The sequence below is a fragment of the Electrona antarctica genome (genome assembly GCF_951216825.1).
Source record: "Electrona antarctica genome assembly, chromosome: 12".
Taxonomy (NCBI): Eukaryota; Metazoa; Chordata; class Actinopteri; order Myctophiformes; family Myctophidae; genus Electrona; species Electrona antarctica.
The window spans coordinates 50742934-50769292 of record NC_136793.1 but is presented as its reverse complement, the minus strand read 5'-3'; the positions used below and the strand labels follow the sequence as shown (position 1 = coordinate 50769292).

Below are 26359 nucleotides of genomic sequence, written 5' to 3'. Positions count from 1 at the left end.
ACCGCTCTCAAAGGGCACCTACGGACGGCTGCAATTCGAAACTGGTCCCCATACAATCTGAATCCCCCCCACCCCTTTTCCCCCTCACTGTATATGTTTCTTTTCCCTTTTTACCTCCTTTATGATGAATTCCTGTTCTGTTCTTTGACTATATAGAAGTGTCTATATTTGTACGTCTCTAAATGTTTTGAGGAATTGAACAAGGTGGACCCTCTTGTAAACAAGTGTAATGCTTAATTGGGTCGTCCACTCACAGTTAACAGTCTTTGTATTGAGTTTGTGCTTGAAATGTACTGTAATTCTGCAAACTGTTAATAAATATTTCAATCAATCAATCAATCAATCAATCAGACAAAGTAGGTATAGGTAGGAACCTTAGAGTATATATGAATAGAGACGGCACACGAGTTCTCCTCCCATCCACTTGCATTAAGTTGCTCAAAAGCGCATGAGGCGATTTCACTGTGCATTCTGGGTAGGAACAGAGTGCATTCTGGGATGGATTGGGCCCAAACACATGAACGCGCTGCCGCTGACTATCATTGCAGGCATTCAGCGTTGACGTGTCATCGTGAACGTGCACGTGTCAACGGACCAGCGCGTTCATGTGTTTGGGCCCACGCTGCAATAACAAATTCGGCCACTATGTCCATTTCGCCTCAGGGTTTCATCCGGGTGCCGTCTCTATTCATATATACTCTAAGGTAGGAACGTACTGTAGGTATAGGTATAGTATAGGTAGATAGATAGTGTTATGGCATGTATTGTCATAAAAGTGAGAAACATTATGGAAAACATTCAACAATAAACATAATGCACACATGCATCAGACAGCTTCATTAAAGTCAGTAAGTGAATTGGTGGACTATCTCAGAGAGTTCTATACGAGTAATGAAGCTCTTGAACTGTGTAAGAGGATGCAGTGGCATGCACAGATAGACACTAGGGGGTGCTAGAGCACCCCCTGCCCTTTTGGCAATGTGCCCTTTTTCTTATTTTGTACAGTTACACTGTACAATATGTGGACCATGGTAACATTGATCAATTCTTGATAAAAAGCTTCTAATATATTATTTAGGCCCCACGATCTATAAATCTCACACTATTAAGGCAACCGGCCGGTTCCACGCGCTGCACAAAGTGCCCTTTTTTCCACTTGAGCACCTGCCCCTCTAAATGTCTGTGCACGCCACTGAGAGGATGCTTATACGCACACCAAAGTCCTTGCAGTGGTAGTCTACTATACTCTACTTGCCACTGTTGCCATGCAGCCCAATGTGAACTCGGGCATTTTGAGTACACCAACGTTTTATGTTAGAAATGTTTGAGTGTGGGTCCCCGGCATGTAGAAACTGCCGGATGCTAACTATAATATGTGACCATACCATTAACAACCTACAGAAGGCAAAATAGTTCAAATTTCATCATGCTTTAAGTAGCATGTGACGTGTCAAACTAGGGGGTTTTCATGATGCTGAATCCATTACTAGCATTAGTTTTGCACAAAAAAACACTCCTTGGGCTAAAAACGGCCATTGGATTAAGTTCCATTATTTCTTCCTGTGGTCAGTCTATGGACAAGCTTCTAGTGCACATAATCTTCTCCCGATCAAGATATAAAACACGGCCGACCTATTAGTGCTATCCACAGTACACGCTCGGCGTGCAAATAAACAGTTAATATTTTGAATCTGGCCCTTATCTTAATTACGGCTGATTGGACGTCTACCCAGAGGTCAGGATAACGGATCGCGGGAACAGCACCTCATTGAGGCTTTAACCCATTTAGACCCGAGCTCGATTCTACAAATGTCTTCTAAATCATGACAGTTTTTCTGAAGAACCCTATGTTTCTGTGTCAGTGGTGCTCAAACTTGTTCATGTCAAGGAGCCCCACAATTATATGTATTTGGCCGCCGACCCCCATCTAAAAATATGTTGTTCCAGGAACCTCTCAGAAGCAAAGATTTGAGTTAAAAACGTTCACTCTGAAAGAATATACATTGAAAGATTTGAGACACATTTTCAAGATTCTTCAAAAATAGCAGACCTACAAGCTCGTATCGCGGCACTCGGTGCCGCGCTATGAGCTTGTAGATCTGCTATTTTTCGATAGCTAAAGTGTAACATAATGCTTAAAACACCAAAAGGGGTTCCCGCCCAGTATTGGTTAATAAATCACAGGACATTTAATACATCATATTCTGCGGTGAAAACGCAGGTCCATCTCCACATGAATCAAAGTGACAGAGAGATAGTAGAGAGATGTGTCTGAGTGGAGAGAGAGAGAGAGAGAGAGAGAGAGAGAGAGAGAGAGGATAAGGAGGAGGAGGAGGAGGAGGTTCGAGGAAGGTCAGTCCGGACAAACTCACATCTGTCCACTTGTCCGAATCTGTCCATCGGACAGTCCGATGACGAGCGGTCATCCAGGGTCCCCCCTGGCATTAAATCCAACTATACAAGTAAGACGTGCGAACGCAGCTCGTAAATTGCAATAACAACAATTAGAATAAATTATGTAGTTTTTTAAGTTTTTTTTTGTCTTGTGTGTGTTTTTTGTGTGTGATACAGCTTCGCCCTCTGGTGGCGGGCGGGTGGTGTTACAGCGTGACACACAGACAGACAGACAGACACACACACACACACACACACAGACATGTTCTGCTAGGTCTCATAGTTAGTGCTCACTGCGTTCGCAATTAGTCACAAACAAGCTAGAACAGTTTGACCAATGTTAAAAACGGTTTGACCCGTTAAACCCGACTTGATTTAGTCTTTTCCTGCATGCCGAACCCGAGTAGCCCGAGTTTTGTTGCTTTCGTTTTATTTATTGGGCCTCTTTTCGATAACTTATGAGACATAAGAGGTTTTCCGTGGCTACTTTGTGACACGTCAACATGACATCACGTGACCGAAAAAAACAAAAAGAACAGGTCTCGCTATAGCTTCTGGGGCACGCTGGGTAATCTCTCTCCAGTGCAATGCCAGATGGACAATGGCGGCGCGCAACGAGCGGCTGGATTTTTCCTCCCTGTGGTCACTCGGCCATCATGGAATATTTTTACGACATTATAGGACATTCGATGGCGCTATTCTTAAGGCACCCGTTCGTGCAATGGAGCGACGTACCGTACACTATCGGGTGATTCTTCAAAGGTTAGTGAAAAACAACGGGGAATTAGGATTGATTTGACTAACTAAATGTGTTAACCCATTTTGACCTGAGATCAGATTCTAAAAATGTCTTCTACATCCTGACAGTTTTCTGAAAAAGCTATGTTTCTATGTCCGTCGTTCTTCGATTTTTCAAAAATAGCAGACCTACAAGCTTGTAGATCTGCTATTTTTCAATAGCTAAAGCATAACATGATGCTAACACCAAAAGGGGTTCCCGCCCCAAAATGGGTTAAAGCATTACACTACAGTCTTTTGTAGAAACCGAATTCGTTCTTTTTTCATGGCACTAATTTTTTTTCACCCAGTGTAATCTAATGTAATAATAATAATAATAATAACGTAATCTAATGTATTCCTGTGCATTACACTCCCTCAGCCGACCTGGGGAAAGCACTGACCACATGCTTCCCTCCATGCATGAGGAGTCCAAGCCGCTTTTTTTCCACCTGACAAGGTCCAACCCCGGTTGGACGTAGCGCGTGGAAGGAACACGTTATTCCAATCAGTTCCTTATCCCCCCCCCCCCCCCCATCAGGCTCCCCGGCTGGCCAGGGAGAGGCAGTATATAGAGACCAGGATTACTGCATGTTTTTTGTGTGGGTATATATACCTACCCTAGGGGACACGGGGAGAACATGCAAAGCATTACACTATACAGTCTTTTTTTTGTAGAAACTGAACTACTGTATACATTGATATTGGAGTTTCATCACTTTGGCCAAGAGGTATAGTCACTAGTCAGTATAACATCTCCCACCATACTGTGCTGTGCTTGGTATTGTTGGCCGGTTGGCCCATGTTTCTCTGCTATTGCTCATCTCACAGCAGGGGGCATGCAGCGAGGGAACCTTCAACCTATAGACAGTGTGCGGTGGTGGTGGTGGTGGGTGCGACTATAAAGCCTCTCCAGTGTTGTTTTTGTCGACTAAAACTAAGACGAAAAATGTTCGTCGACTACCTTTTTTCACTGACGAAAACTAAATGGAAACTAAATGAAAACTAAGCTACGATGACTAAACTATAAGACTAAATATATACTGACAATTTTCGATCAACAGATAAAAACTAGACTAAAATGTTAGGAAGGGACTAGTGGACAAGAGATCCAGTATAAGACATTTTACAATTAGTTGCATGCTGAAAATAGCCCCAACGTGTCGTGCTGCGACGTGCTGTGGGCTTGTAGATCGGCTATTTTCAGCAAGTGTAAAAAAAAAAACATTACGACGGCCCGCCGAAATACATTTTGTTAGACTCAACATGTAGATTTAGTCGACTAAAATCGTATGATATTTAGTCGACTGAAACTAGACTAACACCAAAACATTCCAGGTGACTAAAATGTGACTTAATGTGCTGCCAAAAACAACCCCGCTCCATGTCCAGACCATGAGACGGCACGATACTTGGTATACTGGTGGTAAATGTACGGAATGTGCCCGTCAGAGGGGCGACGGAGGGGAAAAGAGAGAGTGGACAGGTTTCGGGGGATGCGCGTCCGTCTATAGGTGGGCGGTGTAGGGGTGGAGGAGGGGTGCGAGCGCGGGCAAGACAAGCAGGTGTGTCGGGGCGGTCCGTCTTGGCCCTGTCAGCGATACACCATCATTAGGCGGTGTGGGCTCAGCAGGGCGCACCATTACCTCTCCCTGGGCCCTGTGTAATTACGCTCTGACATAATTAACCCAGCAAGCCCATTAGCCAAGCACTATAGCTGGCTGGAGAGAGAGAGAGCGAGAGAGAGGGAGAGTGGGAGAAAGAGAGAGAGAGAAAAAAAACCCCTGCTATAATTATTTGTTGTGCGCATGTTAATGAGGCCAGCTGTGTTCCCATCATACAACACGAACAAATTAATTTACAAGGCTGTGCTTCAAGGTTTTTTCTTTTCATTCAAAACAGACTTGTTTTTTTGTGTGTGTGTGTGTGTGTGTGTGTGTGTGTGTGTGTGTGTGTGTGTTTTTCTTCTTCTCCCCCTCCTCACTCCCCTTATTCTCCGAGTGGACTTCAAGGTCCATAAACATGCTACTTGCTTTGCAACAAACAGTAACAATGTCGTCATATTGTTGTCGTCGTGGACAAAAAAAAAGAACTAGGTTGATAGGAATAACGGCACGTCCTAAAGGATAACTTTATATCCAGCGAGCGGAAATGAAGCTTCTCGCTTATACCTTGATGTAGAGAAAGGAGGCGGGGCAGAGAGGCCATGAAGAAAAAGCAACTCGTGTGAAGTGAAGTGAAGGCTTTCATACTTAACTTTGCTTGTTGTTAAAAGTTGTAAGGCAAAACATTTCTCTCAACACACTTCCCTCTGCTTCAGTTCAATGTCTTTGCCTCACAGACTGAAGGACATAGGAAGCGTTGCACGAGAGCGGAGACGGATCGGTATAAGTAGGAAAAAGAAGAAAAAAAAGGATGCCACCAGAAAAAAAAGTTAAGAGAAATCAAATCATACACGCAAAATAAAGAAGACAGAGAAATAAAAAACGACCTACTTCTCATTTTGACTGAAAAGCGTATACAGACGAGAACAATACGAAGAGTTTAACTACCAAAAAAAAAGGCATCCATCCACCATTGACATTTCAGAATAAGGCTATACTGTTGCCTTATTCGCTCCTCTTTTAGACCTGCGTTTACACAATCATTACGTTTTTGAGGATATAATCATTGTGATTTCCAAACGTCGACTGATTAACCCATTCTGGGCGGGAACCCCTTTTGGTGTTTTAAACATTATGTTATAATTTAGCTATTGAAAAATAGCAGATCTACAAGCTCGTAGCGCGCAGCTTGTAGGTCTGCTATTTTTGAAAAACCGTGAACATTTTTATTTCAGAAAACTGGAGGATTTAGAAGATTTTTTTTTAAATTTTGAGGTCAGGCCTAAATGGGTTAAATGGATGTAAGCACATCAAAAATGATTCATTTAGAGACCATGAAATCCCTCATTTCAGATCAATTCATAGGCTTCACATTACTTTCAGTCCCACTATCATCAGATCTCTGCGCGCGCACGCGTACACACAGTACACGCACGCATACACAGTACAGGCACGCACGTGCGCACACACGCACACACGCACACACACACACACACACACACACACACACACACACACACACACACACACACACACACACACACACACACACAGCTCTCTTTTAAGAGCACACTCCAGCCCGCATGCATGGTCCCTGTGGGGTCTTCTACCCCAGGGGACCAGTTGGTAGAGGCCTGGCTCTTTTATGAACATAATGCATTATTAAGCACCTCAAACATCTCCTGGGCCTTTGTTTATTACTGCTCTTATATTAATCACACGTGCATAATTTCATCCCGCCCGCCCAGAGAGCTTTCATTCTCCATCAGCTTTTTTTTTTTTTTTTTAACGTTCTCATCTCGTATAGTACTAGTATGCGGCCACGAGGGCACGCACGCACACACACACGCACACACACACGCGCTGGCACGCACGCACGCACGCTGGCACGCACACACACACGCTGGCACGCACACTGGCACGCAACAACACTCCCGTGTATACCGTCTCATCTCTTGACCACCGTAGAGGTGCTCGCGGCTGCACAATGATAATGAACGCGCTCAACGATAATAGCTTGCAGGCTTTGCTCCCCGTTTGGAAAAAAAGACAAGCAGAGAATTATTAAGGACAACTTTTCCTTCTGCATGTTTGCATATAAAGTTGAATAGAGGGTATATATATATGCGCGTGACATCATCATTCATCATACCCGGAAGTTATATGCGGGAACGCCTTTTGGTGTTTTAACTAAGCATTATGTTATGCTTTAGCTATTGAAAAATAGCAGATCTACAAGCTCATAGCGCGCCACCGAGTGGCGCGCTACGAGCTTGTAGGTCTGCTATTTTTTTTAAATCGTGAAAATGTGGCCCAACTGTTTGAATATATTCTTTCACAGCGAACGTTAACCACTGACATAGAAATATGGGTTTTTCTAGAAAACTGTCAGGATTGAGAAGACATTTGTAGAATCGTTCCCAGGTCAAAATGGGTTAAATGACATTAAACTCACTTTTGCCACTGGATTTCCCATTGACTTTATGCATGTGCATATACCCTCTATCGCTATACAAGTAAGGCGCGCGAACGCGGGAAGCGAACGCAGCTCGTAAATTGCATTATCAACAATTAGAATAAATTACGTACTTTTCTTTTTTTTAAGTTCTCTTTTTTTAAGATTTTTTGTAAGTTATTTTTTTAGTGTGTGTATGTGTGCGTGCGTGTGTGTGTGTTTTTTCTTTTTTTTTAAAGTTTTCTTTAAGTTTTTTTTTAAAGTTTTCTTTAAGTTTTTTTTTAAAGTTTTTTTTTTAAGTTAAGTTTTCTTTGTGTGTGTGTGTGTGTGTGTGTGTGTGTGTGTGTGTGTGTGTGTGTGTGTGTGTGTGTGTGTGTGTGTGTGTGTGTGTGTGTTTTGTGTGTGATACAGCTGCGCCCTCTGGTGGCGGGCGGGTGGTGTTACAGCGTGACACACAGACAGACAGACATGTTCTGCTAGGTCTCATAGTTAGTGCTCACCGCGTTCGCAATCACTGAGTTGGCAATAAGGTCGGAGCATCATGCTGTTCAGATCTCCTCACAGCCCACAGGACACACCGCGTCTGATCACGTTAAAACCCATTTAGACCACCGTGTCACCTCATGTACGGTAGCTTTGAACCACTTTAACCAATATTTGAAACTTTAGCTGTTGAGAAAAATAGCAGATCTACAAGCTCGTATAGCGTGGCACAGAGTGCCGATCTGCTATTTTTGAAAACGTGTGCAAATCTTTGAATGTATATCCTTTCACAGTGAACGTTTTTAAGTCAAATACTTGCTTACGGGGTGGGGGGGGGGGGACAACATATTTTTAGATGGGAGTCGGGTCCTTGAGATTAAATAGTTTGAGAACCGCTGATATAGGAACATACGTGTTTTTCAGAAAACCGTCATGATTTAGAAGACATTTTGTACAATCTGATCTCAGGTCTCAATGGGTTAATGAGTTTGACTCCACAGACACAAACGTTTGTCACCAATCATAATATTATACAGTACAATGATATGAATCATCTTTTATAATAATACTACAGGACGATACTAAACTAATGTGACAAAACCACTAAAGCAGATTCTCTGTGAAAAGTCACTTCAGTCACTCGGCAGGCGCACGCACACGCACACGCACGTGCACGTGCACGCGCACGCACGCACGCACGCACGCACGCACGCACGCGACGGAATCTGATCGGTTTCTGCATAGAAGAAGTCTTAAGATGAGCGGATGAAAGCTGTGCATGGGAGTAAAGTTTGTGCAGCAAAATCAGTGTCCCCCCCCCCCCGTCCCCCCCCCCGTCTTTAAGAGTTTTGAAGGGCTTGTGCATGTGTGTGTGCGTGCGTACATGTATGTTTGTGTAGTCGTGGCCTCCTCACCTCAGCGGTACCGGTGATCCACCACTAGCAAGCGCTGTTGCCACAATTGGATTGGATCACACACACACACAGCCGACCTGCCATAGGCCCCCAGCAGCACACACACACACACACTTGTGTATTCTGAGCATGCACGCACGAACGCACGCGCGCACACACACACACACACACACACACACACACACACACACACACACACACACACACACACACACACACACACACACACACACACACACACACACACACACGCACGCACACGCACACGCACACGCACACGCACACGCACACGCTGGTGAGAGCTCCCCGCTCAGATGAAAGGAGCCGTGTTCTAAAGGCAAGATGAGCGAACGGGGTGAGAGAGGTGTGGGCCGCATCCTGAGGGAGGAGACTGTGTGCGTGTGCGCCGTGTGTGCGTGCGTGTGCGCCGAAGAGGAAGACGAGGAAGAGCAAACACCTGGAGCGTCAGACTCGGGGCGACGCCCATGGCGACAGGAGCTCCCGTTCCCGGCGTTCAAACACACCTCCTCGCAGTCAGAGAAACACGCAGGCACAGAAACACCAGGGAGAGAGAGAGAGAGAGAGAGGTGGCGCCGCGCGTTGGCAGAGCAGCGAAGAGAGAGCAAATCTTGATCTTTGTTTTAGTCATATAGTCTTTAGAGTACATTTTAACCCATTTTGACCTGACATCAGATTCTATAAATGTCTTCTAAATCCTGACAGTTTTCAGAAAAAGCTCTGTTTCTATGTCAGTCGTTCTTCGATTTTTCAAAAATAGCAGATCTACAAGCTCGTAGCGCGCCACTCAGTGGCGCGCTATGAGCTTGTAGGTCTGCTATTTTTCAATAGCTAAAGCATAACATAATGCTAACACCAAAAGGGGTTCCCGCCCAAAATGGGTTAAAATCGTCTATTAATTAATAGTGTCCTGGTACTCACACATGCACCGTTTGTCACCCTCGAGCTGCCGTTCACACAGAAACCAGCGGTAGAGTTCTCAACGGGCCTGAGAATGAAGGCTCGGCCCGGCCCTGGATTCTGTATGAACCACAGTAAGGCCCTGGGTTCTGTATGAACCACAGTAAGGTCCTGGGTTCTGTATGAACCACAGTAAGGTCCTGGGTTCTGTATGAACTACAGTAAGGTCCTGGGTTCTGTATGAACCACAGTAAGGTCCTGGGTTCTGTATGAACCACAGTAAGGTCCTGGGTTCTGTATGAATGACAGTAAGGTCCTGGGTTCTGTAGGAACCACAGTAAGGTCCTGGGTTCTGTATGAACCACAGTAAGGCCCTGGGTTCTGTATGAACCACAGTAAGGTCCTGGGTTCTGTATGAATGACAGTAAGGTCCTGGGTTCTGTATGAACCACAGTAAGGTACTGGGTTCTGTATGAATGACAGTAAGGTCCTGGGTTCTGTATGAACCACAGTAAGGTCCTGGGTTCTGTATGAACCACAGTAAGGTCCTGGGTTCTGTATGAACCACAGTAAGGTCCTGGATTCTGTATGAACCACAGTAAGGTCCTGGGTTCTGTATGAATGACAGTAAGGTCCTGGGTTCTGTATGAATGACAGTAAGGTCCTGGGTTCTGTATGAATGACAGTAAGGTCCTGGGTTCTGTATGAATGACAGTAAGGTCCTGGGTTCTGTATGAATGACAGTAAGGTCCTGGGTTCTGTATGAACCACAGTAAGGTCCTGGGTTCTGTATGAATGACAGTAAGGTCCTGGGTTCTGTATGAACCACAGTAAGGTCCTGGGTTCTGTATGAACCACAGTAAGGTCCTGGGTTCTGTATGAACCACAGTAAGGTCCTGGGTTCTGTATGAACCACAGTAAGGTCCTGGGTTCTGTATGAATGACAGTAAGGTCCTGGGTTCTGTATGAATGACAGTAAGGTCCTGGGTTCTGTATGAATGACAGTAAGGTCCTGGGTTCTGTATGAATGACAGTAAGGTCCTGGGTTCTGTATGAATGACAGTAAGGTCCTGGGTTCTGTATGAATGACAGTAAGGTCCTGGGTTCTGTATGAATGACAGTAAGGTCCTGGGTTCTGTATGAATGACAGTAAGGTCCTGGGTTCTGTATGAACCACAGTAAGGTCCTGGGTTCTGTATGAACCACAGTAAGGTCCTGGGTTCTGTATGAACCACAGTAAGGTCCTGGGTTCTGTATGAACCACAGTAAGGTCCTGGGTTCTGTATGAATGACAGTAAGGTCCTGGGTTCTGTATGAATGACAGTAAGGTCCTGGGTTCTGTATGAACCACAGTAAGGTCCTGGGTTCTGTATGAATGACAGTAAGGTCCTGGGTTCTGTATGAATGACAGTAAGGTCCTGGGTTCTGTATAAATGACAGTAAGATCCTGGGTTCTGTATGAATGACAGTAAGATCCTGGGTTCTGTATTAACCACAGTAAGGTCCTGGGTTCTGTATGAATGACAGTAAGGTCCTGGGTTCTGTAGGAACCACAGTAAGGTCCTGGGTTCTGTATGAACCACAGTAAGGTCCTGGGTTCTGTAGGAACCACAGTAAGGTCCTGGGTTCTGTATGAACCACAGTAAGGTCCTGGGTTCTGTAGGAACCACAGTAAGGTCCTGGGTTCTGTATGAACCACAGTAAGGTCCTGGGTTCTGTAGGAACCACAGTAAGGTCCTGGGTTCTGTATGAACCACAGTAAGGTACTGGGTTCTGTATGAACCACAGTAAGGTCCTGGGTTCTGTATGAACCACAGTAAGGTCCTGGGTTCTGTAGGAACCACAGTAAGGTCCTGGGTTCTGTATGAACCACAGTAAGGTCCTGGGTTCTGTAGGAACCACAGTAAGGTCCTGGGTTCTGTATGAACCACAGTAAGGTCCTGGGTTCTGTAGGAACCACAGTAAGGTCCTGGGTTCTGTATGAACCACAGTAAGGTCCTGGGTTCTGTAGGAACCACAGTAAGGTCCTGGGTTCTGTATGAACCACAGTAAGGTCCTGGGTTCTGTATGAACCACAGTAAGGTCCTGGGTTCTGTATGAACCACAGTAAGGCCCTGGGTTCTGTATGAACCACAGTAAGGTCCTGGGTTCGGTATGAACGACAGTAAGATCCTGGGTTCTGTATGAATGACAGTAAGGTCCTGGGTTCTGTATGAATGACAGTAAGGTCCTGGGTTCTGTATGAACCACAGTAAGGTCCTGGGTTCTGTATGAACCACAGTAAGGTCCTGGGTTCTGTATGAATGACGGTAAGGTCCTGGGTTCTGTATGAACCACAGTAAGGTCCTGGGTTCTGTATGAACCACAGTAAGGTCCTGGGTTCTGTAGGAACCACAGTAAGGTCCTGGGTTCTGTATGAACCACAGTAAGGTCCTGGGTTCTGTAGGAACCACAGTAAGGTCCTGGGTTCTGTATGAACCACAGTAAGGTCCTGGGTTCTGTAGGAACCACAGTAAGGTCCTGGGTTCTGTATGAACCACAGTAAGGTCCTGGGTTCTGTAGGAACCACAGTAAGGTCCTGGGTTCTGTATGAACCACAGTAAGGTCCTGGGTTCTGTATGAATGACGGTAAGGTCCTGGGTTCTGTATGAACCACAGTAAGGTCCTGGGTTCTGTATGAACCACAGTAAGGTCCTGGGTTCTGTATGAATGACGGTAAGGTCCTGGGTTCTGTATGAATGACAGATGGAGTCTATCCCTGTTACAATGACCCCTGGGAGATGGAGTCTATCCATGTTACAATGACCTCTGGGAGATGGAGTCTATCCATGTTTAGTGTTACAATGAACCCTGGGAGATGGAGTCTATCCCCGTTACAATGACCTCTGGGAGATGGAGTCTATCCCCGTTTAGTGTTACAATGACCCATGCAGGGAGATGGAGTCTATCCCTGTTACAATGACCCCTGGGAGATGGAGTCTATCCCTGTTACGATGACTCCTGGGAGATGGAGTCTATCCCGGTTACAATGACCCCTGGGAGATGGAGTCTATCCCTGTTACAATGACCTCTGGGAGATGGAGTCTATCCCTGTTACAATGACCCCTGGGAGATGGAGTCCATCCCTGTTACAATGACCCCTGGGAGATGGAGTCTATCCCGGTTACAATGACCCCTGGGAGATGGAGTCTATCCCTGTTACAATGACCCCTGGGAGATGGAGTCTATCCCTGTTACAATGACCTCTGGGAGATGGAGTCTATCCCTGTTACAATGACGGATTACTGAGGTGGAGCGCCACACCTAAGTTATATTCATGATATTGTGCTATTATATTCTGTTATAATGTTGCATATAGAAGTCCTGTATAGGTCCATGTCCATGAATCCACAACATGAAATAACAGCCGTACTAATAATATAAAAACTGGGGTGCAAAGAAAAGCCCCCCCCCCCCCCCCCCCCCTTTAGTCGTTAGGACAAATCACAATTTGACCCACGCTCACTGTGTTGACCACTATACAGTCATGGTCATGTAGGTACTGTAGGACAGTGGTTCTCTGGACCCCCAAATTGACACTAATTAGCCCACAGACCCCAAACTCATAGCGCGCCACCGAGTGGCGCGCTATGAGCTTGTAGGTCTGCTATTTTTGAAAAGTTGTGAAAATGTGGCGCAAATCCTTGAATATATATTTCACATTTTTAACTCAGATATTTGCTTCTGGGGGGTCCCTGGAACAACATATTTTGAGATGGGGGTCCGTGGCCCAATAGAGATAATTCTGGGGGTCCTTGACATGAAAAATCAGACTTTTTGGTGTAAGTAGAAACAAAGTGCTAATATAACCAGATCAGCGACTGTGGCTCAAGAGGTAGAGCAGGTCGTCCAATGATCCATGGGTCGGCGGTTCGAATCCCGGCTCCTCCTGGCTACATGTCGAAGTGTCCTTGGGCAAGACACTGAACCCCAAATTGCTCCTGATGTGCTGGTTGGTACCTTGCATGGCTTCCGCCGCAATCGGTGTATGAATGTGTGTGTGAATGGGTGAATGTAATGCACAATCTATGTAAAGCGCCTTGGATAAAGGCGCTATATAAATGCACCATTTTACCTTGTGGTTAGAGTGTCCGCCCTGAGACTGCAGGGAGGTCGGGGTTCAATCCCCAGCCGGGTCATACCAAAGACTCTAAAAATGGGACCCAGTGCCTCCCTGCTTGACACTCAGCATCAAGGGTTGGATTGGGGGTAAATCCCTGCGACATACTAGTGTCATGTCCAGGGGGTGTACATGTACATCAAGCTGCCTCACGCTACAGAAACAGGAGATAGGCTCCTGCCCCTATGGGCCTCATGGCTCGGCAAGGCTACTTACATAGAAAGTTAGAAACATAATGCTGATCTTCCATAGAGCTAGTATAGTAGAGTAAATTCTAAGGTATGGTATCACCAGTTGGTTTGGAAACCTAACTGTAAAATACAAATCTTAGATCCTTAGATTAGCCAAAATGGCAGGGAAGATCATGGGTATATGTCTACACCTCCGATCACCCCCCAGGTCATCTTTGAGCAGGCCACCGTTGGACAGGTTAAGAAAATTGTGTCTGACCCCTCCCATGTACAATACCCTGACTCCCTGAGTATCGGCTAATGCCATCAGGTAGGAGGTAGGAGGTCCATGCGTGCAAATATAACAGGTACAAGCATTCCTTTGTCCCTCTGTCAATCACACTCCTTAACAGAGTCCTTGCAGAGGGCAGACAGGGTAGGGGTCGAAGGTTATGAGGTGATGTTCTTCCTCTTTTGCACTAGATATGTTGGTGTGTGGTTTTTTAATGCTGTACGGGTCACTGTGTGCCTTTGTTGTCTTGTATTGTGTATTGTTTTGTATTGTATTGATCTGTCCAAGACAAATTTCTCCCTCAGGAGACAAAATAAAGAAACCTTGAACCTTGAACCTTGACACATGAGGGTCCATTTGGTTCCTATCCTAACTATCATTTAGCTGGGGACCTTCTGCAATCCCCTCCGTGGACCGTCCACGGACCCCACTTTGAGAACCACTGCTGTAGGGGGAGGTTGTAGACAACCATGTGTCTCCCAATAGAGCGTCTTAGTCCCGCCCCCTACCCTGGACCAGGAAATGATTCTCCGTTCATTTTCCTCATAGACATTTCAGAAAGTATTTATTTGAAGACGTTTACGCCGCGGACAAAGCCAATTCGAGTCGTTTCAAATCATGACAACAAACACAATTTTTTGGGCCGAACAAATAATTAGAAAGAAGAAAAAACGGCAGGTTACAACACTTTTTTTGTTGTTTTTCTTCTTTGTAATTATTTGTTTGGTCCAAAATATTGTTTGTGTTGTCATGAGTTGTCACGACTCGAGTTGGCTTTGTCCGCGGCGTAACCGTCTTTAAATAAATACTTTTTGAAATGTCTATGGGAAAAATGCATTGGGATTCATTTCCTGGTCCATGGTAGGGGGCGGGACTGATCTCACAGTCCCCTTTCCACGCCCACTTCCGGTAGATAGTGGTGTCATTTAACATTAGGCATTACCACTTTTTTTCTCTGGAGAATCTAAGTACATTTCCTAATGTTAAAATGTCAAAGACCGATAATAATATGAAGAAAACACAATGGTATAACAACTCAAATAAGTAGAATAAACCTTACCTTTACAAAACGGTAGTTTGTGGCTTGTGAAAATACCTCTTTTAACATGGAAGCCTATGGACCGCACAAAAAATAACACCACTATCAACCAAAGGGGGGCGTAAAAAGGGGGCGGGGAAATGCTGTGAGATAGGCCTATTAACATGAAGTTGATCAGCAGGGACGTGCACACATAGACATCAAAGGGGGCTCCAGCCCCTGCCCTTTTACCCGTTTGTAAAACAACTGCTCTCTCCAGACCACAAATGCAGCATTTCCTATGGTGAAAGAAATGCAAAATGCCACTCCTTTTCCATGCCATGCCGGAAGGCAGCATTCAGGAGAATGGCTTTTTTCTGAAGTCTCCTGAACTCATTTGTTTAGAAATCCATGTTGTATGCCGCATCTCCACTAGCTAAAGAGTGCTAAGGTTGCGCCCTAAAAATAGCTGATCTACAAGCTCACATCGCGTCGCGCTACGATGCGTTGAGAGCTTGTAGATCAGCTATTTTTAGGGCGCTACTGTCTGGTTCCTTGTAGCTTGTAGATCTGGCTGACTGGCTGGTTCCTTGGCTTGATCGAAAGTGCTATAAAAGCGCAATTGCCGTTGATCTATGGCAATGGCGTTGAGCGTTGGATTAAATGCGCGAGACATGGCCAAAGCATGTCCGGGGGGGTCCCCAAAGCATGTCCGGGGGGGGTCCCCAGACATGGCCAAAGCATGTCCCGGGGGGGGTCCCCAGACATGGCCAAAGCATGTCCCGGGGGGGGTCCCCAGACATGGCCAAAGCATGTCCGGGGGGGTCCCCAGACATGGCCAAAGCATGTCCGGGGGGGGGTCCCCAGACATGGCCAAAGCATGTCCGGGGGGGGGGTCCCCAGACATGGCCAAAGCATGTCCGGGGGGGGGTCCCCAGACATGGCCAAAGCATGTCCGGGGGGGGGTCCCCAGACATGGCCAAAGCATGTCCCGGGGGGGGTCCCCAGACATGGCCAAAGCATGTCCGGGGGGGGGTCCCCAGACATGGCCAAAGCATGTCCGGGGGGGGTCCCCAGACATGGCCAAAGCATGTCCCGGGGGGGGGGTCCCCAGAGGGGGTCCCCAGACATGGCCAAAGCATGTCCCGGGGGGGGGGTCCCCAGACATGGCCAAAGCATGTCCGGGGGGGGTCCCCAGACATGGCCAAAGCATGTCCGGGGGGGTCCCCAGACATGGCCAAAGCATGTCCGGGGGGATCCCCAGCCAAAAACGTTGAGAACCCTTGATATACTGTAGAGGGCACGTTAGAGTGCACTGTGACCAGTTGTTATACAATGATACAACAGGTCACATATATTATAGAGTTTATAACTGATCTGTGACCAGTTGTTAACACTTTCAGTGCCCCCTGCTGTTCATTTGAAATTACCGCAGGGAGCCAGCTATATCCCCTATATATAGCGCCATTCTATTACCGTCAATACAGCCCAATACAACGAGAGGAGGCGCAAAACCTTTTTCGAGCAGCAGCCGACATGTCTTATTAGGTTTCACAACAAGCGGTGACATGGCTGGCGCGATGAGATCAGAAATCACTGTTTACATCTGAACGCCAGGCGGTTTTGGACTAAAACAACAACTTTGGAGTATTTCTCGGAGAAAACAAGCAACAAAGGAACGGCAATGAGTGGATCCTTATAGGAGGCATTGTTCCTCACGATGGGAAGAACGTATAGGCACTGTCTAGCAGCCTGGGCAGCACGGAAGGTTAGTGTTGAGCTTCGGCTGCATGGCATTGATATAACCCTTACTACGCGTCATCTGACGGGTATGGCGACCTCCGGGGTTAAATCTTAACCCGTCATCTGACAGGTTGCGAGGCGTTTTGGCGTGCATCGTGTTAATGATACAACAGGTCCCATATACGCACGCACGCACGCACGCACGCACGCACGCACGCACGCACGCACGCACGCACGCACGCACGCACGCACGCACGCACGCACGCACGCACGCACGCACGCACGCACGCACGCACGCACGCACGCACGCACAACGGGGTGAGCCACTTTCAAGTGAAATAATAGAAAGGGGGCTGCAATGTCCCGCAATGAATAGTAATAACTGCATTAAGATTAACGAGCCCAGCGTGTAAAGAATAATTGCATCTGTCAAAAGATTAAAAATACATGAGCTGTGGCATTCGTTTGGGTTGAGGGAGGAGGGGAGAGGGGGAGGGGTGCAGCACCCGTGTTGTGCTTGAGGGGCGGGGACGGTGGGGGACGGGGGACGGGGGGGACGGGAGATGAAATGGGACAACAGCCAAATGACTGTCCTCCATTGTACCTGGACTCATCCATTCTAGCGAGGAGGGTGTGTGTGTGTGGGGGTGGTGGAGGGGGGGATGGTGGGGGGAGTGACCTTGGACACACCGCCGGCGAGTGACAAACAAGCGGCGGGCTACCGTAGGCCTACACCTCACAGATGGCACGTTCTGCAAGGGGCCGACACACAAACAACAACCGCCTCGCTCCTCGTGTCTGACCGAGTAAGGACGCTGCTCTTTCCCCGTTGACCAAAATATATATATTATATTTTGCTCCTGATCAGAGCTTCCGTTGCTCCAGACTGTGGCAGCAGAAGCATTTGGAAATTGCGAGAGGCAACAGTCTGGAAACGCACGACTAGGCACTGTAAAAAAGCACTATAGAGCACCGAAGTCTGACGTCAATATTGGTCAGTCTGACGTCAATATTGGTAAGTCCACGGGTTCATGTACTTTTTATTTGCATTGTAATCCCCATATAGGGGGATTTTAGATCGCCTCATATAAGAATTGTGTTTGAAAAAATTTATAAACAAATCATCCCTGGCCCAGGCGGTGGCGTAACCGTCTGGGCACCCGACTGGTAATCCAGTCGCAGTGTGCCGCGGGTTCGACTCTCGAGCCCGACACGGCCTTTACTGCATGTCTTCCCCCATCTCTCTCCCGTTTCCTGTCAGCCTACTGTCTGTCATCCTGGCCGTTTCACTCATATGGATATATGAAGAATCAACTGACCGCGAGGAAACGCTGTATACTGCTGCCAAATTAGTAAAATTTTCGCTAGTGGACTGACGATACGGAGACACCTCCCCGACAATATCGCCAAGACAGTTTTTGGACCACAATTCTTATATGAGACGATTTTCAGATGACTCAATGTTATTCTCCATAGAGAAAAACGGGAACCAGGGGATGACCGAGTGAGTCAGGACTCCGGCGCTCTATTTACCATTTATTTAGCTGGGTCTGTTCAGGACTAAGATTGCAATGACTGAGGGCACTCGGGTGGGTGAGCCTGAAGGCCTATTCATAGTGAAGAGGTGACCACCGAAAACTACATGACGTCATCACACAACATAACTCTGTTTTTACTAACCAGTTAGTATTCGGTGGTTTCGGTGGTTAGACTATCAATAGGCCTTGAGGTTACTGTCCACCATGCAGAGCCATATTGTATACAGAGTTGTGACATTGAGGGGGCAGAAAACAGCCTGGTCACGTGGTGCATGTACTCGCGCGAGTCCATAGACTCCAATGCATTCCGTAAACTGCCGGGTTGTCCCGCATTCAATAGAAGTCTACTGTATGTAGAAGAGCCTGGCCCCTTGAAGTGAACGGAGTTGTCGTAACTCTGTGTTGCTCTATGGCTCTGCTGTCCACTACAGCAGTGCCTCCAACTTGTCGAGGGCCATGTTGGTGAGAGGGAGTATTTTTTCCAGTTTTTAGGCGATAAAATGCTCACGGCGGTGAGTGGAAAACTACAACATGGCGCCATTGAACCGTGGTGATAAGCGACTCACCGCTCACCCAAACACATCTCTACGTTTTTACTAACCACCGAAAAGGTGGCTATCACCTAAAAATGGAGTAAGCGTGGGCCTTAACCCACCGAGTGGCACGCTACGAGCTTGTAGGTCTGCTATTTTTGAAAAATCGAAGAACGACTGACACAGAAACATAGCTTTTTCAGAAAACTGTCAGGATGTAGAAGACATTTTTAGAATCTGATCTCAGGTCAAAATGGGTTAAGGCTCCAGTAGAGTTCGTAATGTGTGGGCAATTAGCTAAAAAAAACTAAAAATAAAACGTGAACATTCAGTGTATATATTTGTAAAGTAAGTCTGATTGCAATTCCTCCATCAACCTCGAAACATGTTAATGTAAATATAATGTGCATCAGTCTATCCAGTATATTATAATCAACATTTTTCGACCGCGGTCGAGAGCATGGATTTCACAATGCCACACCAGACTTCCCGGTCCTTCATTGTCATCCCCAGTTCCTGCTTACTGATGCATGACATCCTGGGAACGACGGGTTTTCTAACTCTGGTCTGCTTTGAAGCAGGACTCCTGAGAAGAAGGGAAGATATAACCTCATTGTCAGCTCTGTAGCAGTGGCCGGCAAACTGTGTTCTTCTGGATTGGACTAGTGAAGAAACACGGGGAAGGTTGCGGTATATTAGATTAGTCGATGGGTGGCTCTTACAAGACCGATTTTACGCTCTCATTAGAAGGCGGGTGTAAGTGCCATCCAAACGTTTCTCTAATTTCCTTGTCCATGTCTCTGGGCCATGGCTCAGCTGTCCAGGCACCTTGGCTGGTAATCCGGGTCTGGCAGTGTGCCGCGGGTTCGACTCCCGATCCCGACGGCCTTTACTGCATGTCTTCCCCCCATCTCTCTCCCCATTTCCTTTCAGCCTACTGTCTGTCCCTCCATACAAAATATAAAATAAAGGCGAAAGCCAAAAAAAAAAAAAAAAAAGTGTCCATGTGAGCCATAGATGCTATTTTGTTTTACTTTGAACATCTTACTAAGCTGGGTATAGTATAGTATAGTATAGTATAGTAAGTATATAATACGATTACACTGTGTTAAAGTGTATAGTGCTGTTTCAGCAACTAACTAATAGTCCCTCTATTGTTGACCAAAATTATTATTATTATTATTTTGTTTTATTATAGTTTTTTTTTATTAGGGACAGTTAGGCAGCACATCTGACAAGAACATCTTTGCACATAGTCACCCATTTTTTTTCTTTTTATAGAAACATCACAAAGCATCACAGAAAGACAAACGTAAAGCAACAACACCCAAAGAAGGACAAACAGAAAAAAAAACAAAGAAAAAAACAGGTCACATCATGGGTCACAGTCAAAGTATTGTACACTTGTGAGAGAGGCACTATCTGTTCATTCTGAGACCAACTGTCCGCTGTATTTGGGTCACACCGAGCAGTCTAATCCAGGGAGGTACGAATATTGAAGTATTCTATAAAGGGTCTTCATGCCTTAGTGGAGCCTTCAGAGGTTCCTCTGAGAGATAATTTTATTTTTTCTAAGCTTAAGAAGTACATCACATCGTTGAGCCAGATTGAGTGAGAGGGTGGATTTGGCGACTTCCAAGCTAGTGACATTCTTCTTCTATAGCTAACAGTGTTGCAAAAGCAATAATCTCTAACTTCTGATTTGTGTACTGTAAGGGGTTTGACGGTGTGCCGAATATAGCCATCAATGGACAGGGTTGTAGCGCAATTTCTAGCACGTCTGACAGTGTGACAAACACAGGTGACCAGAATCGTTGTAGCTGGGGACAAGACCAAGACATACACTATGTGTGAGATGTGCTTGTGTGTCTGGGCACAGCGTTCGCACTTCGAGTCGGCCTCAGGATACATTTCAGCCACCCTGGCTTTACTAGGATGAGCTAGGGCATTCACTTCTAGTCATTTTTACTAGTTGACTAGTTCACTAGTTGCCTAGTTTACTAGTCGACTAGTCGACTAGTTCACTAGTTGCCTAGTTTACTAGTCGACTAGTTGTTTAACCACCTATTATGTTTTAAAAAAAAACGTTTTTATATTTTTTTATTTTTTTTGAAATAAACATTTGTACATTTAAAAACTGTGTACATTGGTGACTATAACTATAATCCACCTGATCTTGAGGCCTACAAAATCGGGAAAAAATTAACTTTTTTTTTTTTTTTTTCTTAGCAACTAGTCAACTAGTACCAACAAGGTCGACTAGTGGATTTACTAAACTAGTCGACTAGTTGCTTAATGCCCTAAGATGAGCTCTATATGTACTACTTTCAGTTGAATTAGGCTGAGGCGTGCGCATGAGGTGGTGGAGTTGACTCTGTATAGTGTGTCTGCCCACCACTCATCTGTCAATACAGTGCAATTCTCTTTCCCCATTTGCTTTTTTAACCCGTGTGTATTGGTATCAGTAAGAGATGAGATAAATGTGTAAGAGTCTGAAACAAACCCATTTTCAGTTGGTATAGCATTAGGAGCAGTTTTTCCCATTTCTGGTTGACCAAAATTGTTGATTGTGTTCTGTACCTCATGACGCACGCACGCACGCACGCACGCACGCACGCACGCACGCACGCACGCACGCACGCACAAAAACATTTGCGTTTGGTACAGTAAAGTTTTGAACCTGAAATTAAACGTTTGTCTCGTTTTGATATTTGATGTCGCTTATTTTGTGAACTTGTTGTTTGGCGTTCACTGAGGAGGAGCATATATATACATGTGGTGATTCATATAAAATATATGGTGAGGCGGACTAACTGACTGTAGAGGTGCTTAAGGTAAGGTCAAACGGAGATAACAGGCTGCCTATGCTAATCCCAAGGCCACCATGTGTGGAACGCTCTATAGTAGTATGACATTCCCAGACAGACAGAAAGACTGCACAAAAGACTGCGTTCACGTGTATGCACATTATGCGCCAGACAGTGGGCCTTGTGGTTAGAGTGTCCGCCCTGATAACACTGGGAGGTCGGGGGTTCGATACCCGGGCCAGATCATACCAAAGAGTCAAAGACTGTAAAGAATATGGGACCCAAATGCCTCCCTCCTGCTTGGCACTCAGCATCAGTGGGTCAAATCAACTAATCAAATGATTCCCGAGCGCGGCACGGCTGCGACTCACCGCTCCGAGAGATGGGTCAAGTGCGGGGGTACAAATTTCACTGCGGTAAACGTGTGTGACAAATCGCACGACTTTGACTTTGCACGCACTGGCGCACGTGTGTGTGTACTATACTGTACGTGCGTGTGTGTGTGTGTGTGTGTGTGTGTGTGTGTGTGTGTGTGTGTGTGTGTGTGTGTGTGTGTGTGTGTGTGTGTGTGTGTGTGTGTGTGTGTGTCCATGTCACATTTCCATGTATGAACAGTGTGTATGTTGCAAGGTGTATAGGTGTTTCTGTGCGTGCGCGTCACTTGCCTGTCTTGCTGTTTAAAGCCTTTGTTCTTGTATCAATTCACCCCATTCTCTGCAGGAGATGATGGGTTCATGACAACATGGAGCACACTAGAGACTCCCGGGCTTCCATTAAAGCCCTTGATACGGGTATAGGTCAGGGAATCAAACCCCATGCATCTTCAAAAGACAGGCAAAGGCACATTCTGTATCAAGAGGAACTCCATTCAAAGCGAGCTGCTTGTGCGTGCGCGGCGTGCATGCGTGTATGTATAGTGGTGCGATATCAAGCAGCGGGACATCAAGGAAGAGAATGGAGACCTTTAAAAGTCAGCCGCCTTGCCGCCATCGTTGCTGTTCCTCCTCTGACACAGACTATACTTTTATCTTGTATTCATTGAATGGGCAAACAGCATTCTCTCTCTCTCTCTCTCTCGCCGAGTGTTTCTCTGATCTCGCCTATAAGATTGTGTAACGTTTAGCTCTCTCTCTCTCTCTCTCTCTCTCTCTCTCCTACAACAAAGAGCAGTGCAGTATGTGGCCCGACTGACACCCACAGAAATAAACAAGAGTAAAAACGTTGCCTATTAGAGTGCTGCAGTCCCGCCCCCTTACATGACGACGAAGAGAATTTCCCCATCATTTTTCCCCATAGACGTTTCAGAAATGTATTTAAAGGCCTTATTTATTTTTCCCATAGATGTTTCAGAAAGTACCGTATTTATTTAAAGGCCTCAGACAAAGCCAACTCGGCTCCTGACAAATAATTAGAAAGAAGAAAAACTCCAAAACAAGTTTTTTCTTCTTTCTAATTATTTGTTCGGCCCCAAAAAATGGTGTCCGAGTTGGCTTTATCCGAGGCCTTTAAATAAACACGGTACTTTCTGAAACGTCTATGGGAAAAATGCATGGGGAAATCTCTTCCGGGCCGCTCGTCTGGGGGCCGGACTGCGACGCTTTATACCTCTAAACCCCCCCCCCCCCCCCCCCCCCCTCTCTCTCTCTCTCTCTCTCTCTCTCTCTCTCTCTCTCTCTCAGGCACCTTTAGATTCTATTTTAGATTCTTGGAACCAACTGGTGCTTTCACGGAACCAAACCGGGGGTTCTGAACAAATTCATTTTCAGTGGAAAACACTCTGAACTGATTCAATAATAGGTGGGGAAACAAGTAAGACGCGCAAACGCGGGAAGCGAACGCAGCTCGTAAATTGCAATAACAACAATTAGAATAAATTACGTACAGTTAAGGTTTTTTTTTTATTCTCTTTTTTTAAATGATTTTATTTTTTAAGTGTTTAAGGGGTTTTTTAAGTTTTTTTTAGTGTGTGTATGTGTGCGTGCGTGTGTGTGTGTGTTTTTGTTTTGTTTTTAAGTTTTCTTTAAGTTTTTTTTAAGTTAAGTTTTTTTTAAGTTTGTGTGTGTGTGTGTGTGTGTGTGTGTGTGTGTGTGTGTGTGTGTGTTTTGTCTGTGATTCAGCTGTGCCCTCTGGTGGCGGGCGGGTGGTGTTACAGCGTGACACACAGACAGACACACACACACATGTTCTGCTAGGTCTCATAGTTAGTGCTCACTGCGTTCGCAATCACTGCGTTCGCAATCACTGGCATCACTGCGTTCGCAAAAAGAACTGAACTGGTTCAACCCCAGTGGAAAAGGGGCCTGCGCGCTCTCTCTCTCTCTCTCTCGCTGCCCCCCCCCCCCCCCCCCCCCCCCTCAATATCGCAACTCTTCTATTAGGCTGGCTCCGGGCCTTGCATGTGTATCTCACTAACTGTAACTGTGGACCCAGCGGCGCCCCCCTCTGGTTGTGTTCTCCCACCACACCAGGGGACCAGTGCTACAGTGGGTTTTGAAGAGGCCTCACGCGGAGGCATGAAGGACTCTGAGAAAATGGATAAGAGCTGCAAGCATAACCCATTTAGACCTGAGGACAGTCTAGATCAGGGGTGCCCAAAAGGTAGATCGCGATCTACCAGTAGATCACAAAGGCTGTGCAGGTAGATCACATGACATGCCCCTAAAGAGTATTTCATTTAAATATATTGAAGAAAAAAATCCATTAAAAAAAAACATTTCTCCCCCTCCATTTCCCATTCCAAGTGCATTTGTCTTATACTGTACAGAATGTAACACAAACTCTACTATTCCGAAGCCCCCTCAGGTACATATTTAAACTATTTTCAGCAATGGTATAATAATTGATTTGGTGGGTAGATCTTGCCGAGCTGGTCATTTTGAAAGTAGCTCTCAAGTCAAAAAGTGTGGGCACCCCTGGTCTAGATCCTACACAGTTTTCTGAAAAACCCTATGTTTCTATGTCAGCGGTGCTCAAACTTTTTCATGTCAAGGACCCCCAAAAATATCTGGATTTGGCCACCGACCACCCCCCCATCTGAAAATATGGTGTTCCAGGGACCCTTCCAGAAGCAACGATTTGAGTTTTTTTTTTTAAACATTCGCTCTGAAAGAATATATAGTCAAAGATGTGCACCACATTTTCACGATTTTTCAAAAATAGCAGACCTAAAAGCTCGTAGCGCGGCACTCGGTGCCGCGCTACGAGCTTGTAGATCTGCTATTTTTCAACGGCTAGAGCACAACATAATGCTTAAAACACCAAAAGGGGGGTTCTCGTTCAGAACGGGATAACATACACGGCATGCGACAGGTCTTGAATCTAGGCACACATAACCTTTTAATAGTGCGCATGTTCCTTCGTGTATACACATGTTGCTGTCGTGTGCATATTGCACACAGAAGTGTGTGGATATATGGCCCGGTGACGGCCTAGCGGTCCAGGGCACCCTATAGGCAATACCTATAATACAGCCGACCGGTTCGAGTCCCATCCCCGGCTGTGGCAAACTTTTGCTGTACAGTATCTCTCTCCTCGTTTCCTGTCCGTCTCCACTTTCACTATCAATAAAAAAGGCAAAAAGCCCCCCCCCCCCCACCACCATACATACAAATAAAATAAAAAATCACACCCGTGTGAACTGAGCGGCGCAGACTGCTCGACAACGCCGCTGGCTGGCCGCGGTTTACGGTTGTACTGCTCAGTGTGAAAGGCCCTTTAGGCCGCGTGTGCGCCCCGAATGCGACCCCAATCAGCTGTAGGGGTCAATGGGTCGCACCCCAGACAGACAGACAGACAGACAGACAGACAGACAGACAGACAGACAGACAGACAGACAGACAGACAGACAGACAGACACTTGCAGCATCATTTGGAGCGGCTCCGCTCAAAAAGCAGTGCGTGCATATATCATGTGTGCATGCGCGTGGATGTGTGCGTGTGTGTGTATATGCACGTGCATGCGTGCGCGCGCGTGCAGGTCCGGCCAGCGCCATTAGTATCAGGTCTGATGATGTGAAATTGATCTGTGGGGAGGGAGGTGGGGAGGGAGGGTTGATCTTTGAAGGAGGATAGATAGATAATTCCAGCAGTAATGCGTGTGTGTGTGTGCGTGATGTTTACGACGTTGATGCTGCTGCTGCTGCTGTTGCTTGTGAAGAAGATGGACCTGGCGGGAGGGTGAGACTCACCTGGGGCTTCGATAAGCTGCTTGTAGATTCCTAGGAACGCAGACTCGGCCTCCTTACTGCGCTTGTTCAGAGCAACCACCTGCGGGGAAGGAGAAGAGAGGCGCCATTGCAGTGAATATAATCCTCATTATATAATCCTGGGTGGTATAGCAACATAAAACCACCACCGCATTTTTTACATTTTTGTAAAATGTATGTATATACATACATACATACACACTGGCCTCAGTGGCCTCAGTTACATGCACAAAATGTATTCAGAATTAATTAATTCATTCCGGACAGAGATTCACACCCAACTGTTTACATGGAACCCGAATACAAGTATTTATTGTTTACATGACCAAAGCATTCATTCGGAATATAA

General features: G+C 46.1%; 1 protein-coding gene across 1 annotated transcript in view; it reads right to left on the bottom strand.

The window, feature by feature from the left end:
- Window positions 1-26359, bottom strand: part of cux2b (cut-like homeobox 2b) — a gene marked incomplete at its 5' end in the record, with an annotated part of 94825 nt that overhangs the window by 46316 nt on the left and 22150 nt on the right. Inside the window, one exon of the mRNA XM_079517019.1 lies at window positions 25993-26071. Coding sequence (XP_079373145.1) covers window positions 25993-26071 — 79 coding nt within the window. The remainder of the gene's footprint in view (window positions 1-25992; window positions 26072-26359) is intronic.